At 44.1% G+C, this 7438-nt stretch overlaps 1 protein-coding gene across 3 annotated transcripts in view; it reads right to left on the reverse strand.

Annotated features, from left to right (window-relative positions):
• Positions 1-7438, reverse strand: part of LOC111254033 (neuroligin-4, Y-linked-like) — a 65896-nt gene that overhangs the window by 26620 nt on the left and 31838 nt on the right. For 2 of the 3 annotated variants that reach the window (XM_022814464.2, XM_086974550.1), the window contains exons 2-3: positions 5770-5919; positions 385-570 (exon numbers count right to left, since the gene is read on the reverse strand). In XM_022814464.2, the coding sequence (XP_022670199.1) occupies positions 385-570; positions 5770-5919 (336 nt within the window). The remainder of the gene's footprint in view (positions 1-384; positions 571-5769; positions 5920-7438) is intronic. The other variant, XM_086974549.1, reaches the window with a different exon arrangement.

The following is a 7438-nucleotide window of genomic DNA, read 5'->3' on the forward strand; positions in this document are numbered from 1 at the left end:
AAAGGGAGAAACCGAGCACTAGTTTGAAATGAACGAGGACTAAAGCGGAAGTCTTAATTACCCTTGCGCTATAGGCAAAAATTACATGTTGAGGACCTAAAGCCCTTCTCAGCATCCTCAACCCTCGACACAGACATTCAGCCACCGTCGCGAGTGCACGCTAACGCTGCCGGGGGGCCGCCCGGCAGCGTTAGCGTGCTTGTAACCGCTTGCACGAGTTATGAACACGCTGAAGAGACATGCTACGTAACAGTAGCAGCAAGATTTGGCGTACATATAATATCTAACAAGATACTATTGATTTGAAGTTTGATGATTTAGGACAAATCAATAATTTTCCAGATGCCTTAGCTACAGGGCAAACAGAGAGACAAGTAAACGTACCTCTTGCCATTGGAGTTAACATCAACAGGTTAACGAGGGCCGCTCCGTGACCGTGCCCGAATACCGTAACATTGCGTGCATCGCCTCCGAACTCGGCCACGTTACTAGCCACCCAATGAAGAGCTGCGACAACGTCTAACAGGCCGTTGTTACCTCCTCTGCCGCTTTCCAGGGGAGGTAGAAAACCTACAAAAAAATTAGCAAGCATGAAATTGTACCATATTAATTACTCAGACCACGTCTCAGGTGTATCAGACCTATAACCTTGGGAGTGGCAACAGCAGTAGTACGAACAACTAAAAGCGCCGACCGACATACGTTGATTTTGTGTATGTCCAAAGGGTACACAACACGGAATTTCACGCTATACATGTAGCAGTTTTGCTGTTGCAGAACACTTTTGTTGTGGCGAGATGTCGAGTTGTAAGTGGTTTAAAGGTACAGGCAAGGTTAGGACTGTTTGAACAAGATATGCGTTGCCATATCCAGGTAGCATAGGCTTAGGTATATTAATTCAGGCCGTCCCGTCCCGGTCTTCTCCTCCTCCGAAGCTTCGCTTAATTTGAAGCTCTCCAATCACTTTAGCATCACCGTACACAGTTATGCTGCTATTACCAGTGCGATCTTTGTTACTTATAGCATCGCACTCCTCAGCAGCGACGCAGGAAAGATGGTTAACGATAATGGCGCGGCAGTTGCCACTGCTGATCAACCGTAAGCAGCAACGGCTACTAATGTCGCAATGCTGCTCAATTCAATTAAGCAAATTAAAATGCAGCTTCCTTTATCACTCCTGGATGTTCGCAGTACATGCTTATTTAGCTTCAGCTTCTTTAAATTCAGAATTGCGCTTTCTATTTGTAACGCTTTCTCCTCTAATCTCTGTCGTGTTCTCTCTGTTTAATAAGTTGTCTCCACGATCGTTACCGACGCACACTAGCCTCACGCACCGCTCAATCAATTCCTATACGATTCATCCTCATAGGTACTCGTTGCCCGTTCCCCTATCGTGTTGTTCGTTCATTGGAACAGAGTTTGCGAATCGAATTGGCTTCTCTGACAAAAGTTGTCCTTCCACTCGTCCTGTATCGTGCACGAGCCCCACGCACTTGGTGGTTCTCACTAATTGGCTCTCATCTCGGCTTCGTAGAACTCGTCCCGCTGTGGTCGGATATTTGTTGGAAGGAGTCACCTTCCCTCACCACCTCCGTTCGCAGTCATGCTAGTGCTCACAGCGGCGCGTTGACGCTGTCGGTGGTAGGAAAGCTTTCTTCCCGTCTCTATGGGAAGTTTCTTTGTGCTCGTCTTTCTCGTGTATCAAAGCCAATAAAGGCACTTTTCTGTATTATCTATTCCCATGGTAGTCTCAGAGGCAGAAGCACGTCTGCCTGCTCGCTGACGCAGCTGGTGTCGCTGTCGTAGCTAACTATCAAGACCGGATCGGAATGCAGTGGGACGAAATAGAGAGACATAGAGAGAGAGAGAGAGAACATGGCGAGGCGAACGAAAGTTAAAGGAGCAGGGCCTGGCTGCCCAGAGCCATCGGCAATGGCTTGGCAAAACCGCTTCCTTCTTTTAGGAGTCGCATCACTTTCTCGCCGGCCGGCGTCCCGATACTGCTCCCACTGAACCTCAGTTTGTACATCGACCCCGAATTCGACTGGAACTTACGTTTGAGATTGCTCGGCACACCCTCTAAAGCTTGTGTTGTTCTCTGTATGACTGTGTATGCTGTTGGTTGAATTGAGACGGCGGTCGATTTGTCCTACGCAGCGTCGACGGCTCACAGCAGATTCTACACGTGACGATGGATCTAAGTCTTGTTTGCCAGGTGCCGATTCTTTTAACGCGTTCCAACTCGGTAGCCATAAGAGTCGTCACTCACCGATGCCGCAGGGCGCTCGTGGTGGAATTAATGGAGTACGAATCACAAAACACTCAGTCGTTTCCTGGTACTCTAATGGCCTGCGCAAGAATGAAGACTTGTAAAAGCATAGAAACAACAGTCAAATGAAATCCAATATGTCTTTGTCGTGCTGGCACTGATTGTCTGGACAGTAAGGGCAAACGCGGAACTAGGGATAAATTTAAACTTATAACGCTTGTTTTCCAAAATAGATCTGCTAGTGGCCAAAATATTTCTGATTCTACGTTGCTTGATTTCTATATGAAATGCTGCCTACGACTGAAAAGTAGGGTTCATCAAAGCCACGGGTGTCATTTTGGAATACTAAAAATGTTTGTTAAACAATTTGTTTAGAACAAGAACATCTTTCTTACTGACGGGTTGACTACTGATGCCGAGGAGAACGATTCAATACACGCAAGAACGTTTCCTGCAGCAGTTGTCCTCACTAATTCGCATAATATCTGGGCCTAGGCTTAATTAATCACTGAGTTAATTAATCTCTAATTTCAAACACTTCAAGTCTCGGAGCACGCGTGCAATCGGTTATATCTGAAATATATTGACTTACTTTTGTTTGTAAAAAACCTAAAAAATGTGACAGTTTAAATGGAAGAGACATACCACTACATACATATATTTAGACAGATTTTTTGCCTACATATTGTCGCTGAATAACTGCACAGTAACAAACAAAGGCTGGTCATGATCTCGTGCTGGCAAAACACATCTGCTGTTAGTTCACGCTTCATAAGCGACCTCTCGTTGCTTATACCCCTATGTCAGACAGTAGAAAGCAAGTGACCTACCGCCGCACATCGAAGATCCTTATATCGAATGTAGTATGCAATTGATTTTTTCATCTTATAGACAGTAGATGAGTCGTGAGAGAAGGAGAGCACGGTTTAATTGGGCTGGGTCTGTATAGAGCGTGCAAAATCCGTCCGCATACGTGCCAATACGCCTCTTGTCTAGCTGCCTGCCATTTTTTTCCAGAGCGCTTTCTTATTCAGGTATTCTGACATTTTAGAGCCCCTTCTATTTCACACGCCCGTATAACGCCTGCTTATACAAGCTGCTATCCAGACATTCATCAACCGGACTGGCCTTCATTGGGATTAGAGCCCATTGCCCGCTTCACAATGCAGAAGTAGCATAGGCAGGCTAATTACCGACCATCCCTTAGTAGTGTCACAAACTACTGCATCGAGCAGTTGTGGCAATATGTCTGGGTTAAGGTTATACGCATTTATTCGCCAAAGGACGCGTCTGTTTCTGTACGCATGTATATGCAAGAGGGCTTTGCTGCCTCAGAGAACAGGGGAGGGAAAGAGAAGGAATGTAAGTGCATTATCAGAAAAGTCGATCTCGGCTAAAGAAGCTCCCTGAGGTACCTTTGATGGTCTCGATGCTTGGAAAAGAAATGGCTGTCCTGGCTAAAACTCTAGGCTGCGTATCGGATCGGATCCCAATTGCCAGTGAGAGGTTCTTGTAAATATGTGGCCGGCTAAGACGATCCAGGTACTTGCACTGGCAATGCAGCCTGTTTCCTTGTATAAATATCACATACCATGTGTGTATTGGCTGATGCGTGTGCGTTTCTGCTGTCGTAGCGCCGTACGATATCCTTAAACGCAGAAGAGGTCATGCGCCTGTACTTTATCGTTAAAAACGACGGAGGTGGCACAAACGAGAACAGAGGCGGCAGTAGTAGCGTCACTAATAGGAACATATTCTTAGAAGACTTCACACTGAAGCGAACTTGTAAGGTTGAGTAGTTTGTCATTAGATCGGATTTTCTTTCGACTTGCCCCTATTGACCTGTTTGCCTCGGCTCATGATGAAGAGGGAATATTCAACGCATGTTAAGATGATCGTACGTTGTTCTCGTTGTTAGAACGATAGCCGCTTCAGTGTTTTTTGTTATGCCTTCTGTCTGATAGAGATCTGAAGTCACTTAGATCAGATATACTGCGTGAGCGATATGGCATTACCATGTTTACCGTCAATAGCTTGAAGAAATATCGAGTCGTTCATGGTATTGTGTACCGTAGTGTTTTTCCCTACACCCAGGTGGCTTCATTCTGCAGGAAGAATACGAGGCCGAAAAAGATGTATGTTCTAGGCATTTTCTCGAACCTTGTGGAGCGACTAGCGCCCCAGCTTCCCTATTGACACTGGTAGGTAGCACGACTCCACATATATCGCACCTATATTTGCTGTCAGTTATTCTAGAGTGAATGTAACGGCAAGTTTTAGAATTTCCAGTGGGACCGTCACCGCGGATTCAAAAATTTCAACCGTGAAATACTTTAATTATATTCATATAAGTACGAATCTCTCTTACCTCCGCATAAAGCTTGGTGTTGTTCTGACACCAGCCTAAAGTGCCAGATAAAATTATTTGCGCTTCGTTTCGTTTTTTCCACTCTCCAACACACATACAACTAAAATACACTACGTAATATACGCTCATCGCAAAATGACTAGGTGGAGAGGTTTCATAAAGGGTTATATCTTATTAAATGGGCTGTTCTTCACATATGTAGATCTACCTGGCCTCGGTTTATGAGGCACGCGCCAAGCAAAGGTTGTTCATTTGGGAGCGTGCGATTTTTCTAATAGCGATTGAAAAGTTCGAAAGGCGACGCTAACGACCTCACATGACAGACTTTACTTAAATTAGTATCAAACTTTTAGTCGCTAGTAGTATTTACTAGAGAATGGTCGTAGTGTAATCTGATGTTTCGGAAATATGAAATAAGCATAGAACACTCCCGCTTTTAATTTCGCCAATTCTTAATCACCAAGACCCGTTGCACTCAATGAAGTTACTGCAGGGCGTCCTGGACCTCAGAGCGCGGCTAGAAATTAGAGTACTGGCGTTCGCGAGACCGGGCGGAGAATCTCAATAAACTTTAAAGTAATGATAATACCTTGAACTTGTTAAAGAGGACTTGCATTTTGATGCATATGAATGTGGGTTGGAGTTCCGGTAAATACATTGGAAAAATACACGACAGAACAGGAATTCTACGTTGTTCCAGTTCTATACCATTCGTTTATACTTCCAGTTACGTTACATTTTATAAATACTTTAGATTTAGGGATTTAGTTTACATAATTTCAGTCAGATCTCCGGAAACGAATGGTTGGCACGATCATCTTGACGCCGAAACTCACATTCAAGTAGAAGAAAGAGCTTAAACCGTTAGCACTACATTTACAGTGTGATTATATTAGATCTAGCCGTAAGTTTGAGCTCCCTCTGGAAAACCTCCACAATATAGAGTTTGTTTTCGACCATAATGGAACTGTGAAATTTTTCTCACGGGTGTAAAGGTGGAAATTACTAATAAACCGACTTACTACTATTATTAGTATACACTATATCGTTGCTATTTATTAATGAAAGATCCTATTTCAAATACAAGCATGTCTTCATCCCTTAAAAGGACATACCCTTCGATAGTACTTACCAAAGATGCCTAAACGATAGTTGAGCGTAATAACCACGACGTTGCCGTGGCTCGCAAGAACTGTTCCATCGAACGAGTTCCCCGAGTTCCATTCAAATGACTCGCCGTGAATGAATACCATGACTGGCAGATGCATCGGTGAACGACCAACTGGAAAAATTGGCAAAAAACCAAGCTATTTACTCTGAATCTCCCAAAACACCCAATCGGCAACGTTAATTTTCAAGTGATTAACTCAGGCCTAGGCACACATATATATATATATATATATATATTGTATAGTACACGACTCCGAAAAAAATCATCGTCGAAATAGATCAGCGCTTACAGGGCTCCTTGATTTTTGACAGGGTCGCCAGCAAATGACGTAGCTTGTGGTAAACATAACTCACTCGCACTCCTCTGGATGAATCTTTCGCTTGCAACCTAAGTATTCGGTCGAACTGTATAACCCGCCACATTATATAATTTATATATTTGCACGTTTTTACATTATGCACCCAGCGTATACATTGTTGCCACGTTATCCTAGCTCTTATAAAAAGCGACTGTCACACATAATCAACGCTGTAGTATGGGCCTAAATACAAGCTAATAAAATGCGTACCGCTATTTAATATGTACGATACCAAACGGAACAACGACAGAAGTTAGGTAACAATAAAATAGACACGATCTAAGCTCCGCCATCTATGTCCTGCTATTAATAAAAGCGGCCTATTAAAAAAATTAATGCCCGATACGCACTAGCTAAAGATATATGACGTGCCTGTATGACGTATTCGTCATCATTGCCTCTTTCTTTGTCTGTCACGTTTTGCCCAAGTTTGCTGGCTCCTTTTTTAGGCTAGAGGATTGGCTTTGAGTAGGCCGAAGTCCCGCCGAGCGTCTGAACACGGAGAAGGTTTCTGCATCTACATGAAAATATGGAAAATGTCAACCAACTGCGGGAAAGATGTCCATGCAAAGGGGAGCTTCAAGCAGGCACATTGTTACCCCTACGTCTGGCACCGCAGCCCCTGGCGAAGAAAGAGGACACAGTGCAGCAGAGGCCTCTACCGGAGACCCGCGCGCTTCCGCTGACGAAGTATGCCAGCGGTGTCGTGTTTCGTCCTTTGACGATGTCGGCGACGAAAGCTGTAGTGGTAACCGTATGATGATGATAGTTGTGAGTCGGGGCTCTACCCATTAATATCGAATTTTCGGCGAGACTCGCTACGGGCGCTCGTTCGCCGTGTGGTTAATGGCGGGAAGTCTGCTCCCGGCAGCGATGCTCCCAGCAGCGATGGTTCCAGGCGATAGGTTTTCCAAGCGGCGGGGAGGACACAAAGTTTCGGTAGCCCAACTACTCCATAGTGGCTGCTTTGGCTTATACATAGGTCTTCTTCTGTCCTGATATGCATTTATATTGCATATGTTATTCTCTATCTATGTACCCATTTATGTATGTAGTTTGAGTCATTTTTCAATAAATACCGTTAGCTTTTTATAGCCATATAATTAACATAGATGAGCAGAAATAATGTGGCTAAATATAGCGTACGTTTGAATACAAAATACATGAGCGCTTAATGTTACTCCTTCTTGTATGTGCGTCAATGGTCACTTACAGTCCCAATGTTGCAATCCGATGAAATTAGCTGGCTAAGTTAATACCTAGTATAATGAT

The sequence above is a fragment of the Varroa destructor genome, unplaced genomic scaffold, assembly GCF_002443255.2.
Source record: "Varroa destructor unplaced genomic scaffold, Vdes_3.0 BEIS01000007.1, whole genome shotgun sequence".
Lineage (NCBI taxonomy): Eukaryota > Metazoa > Arthropoda > Arachnida > Mesostigmata > Varroidae > Varroa > Varroa destructor.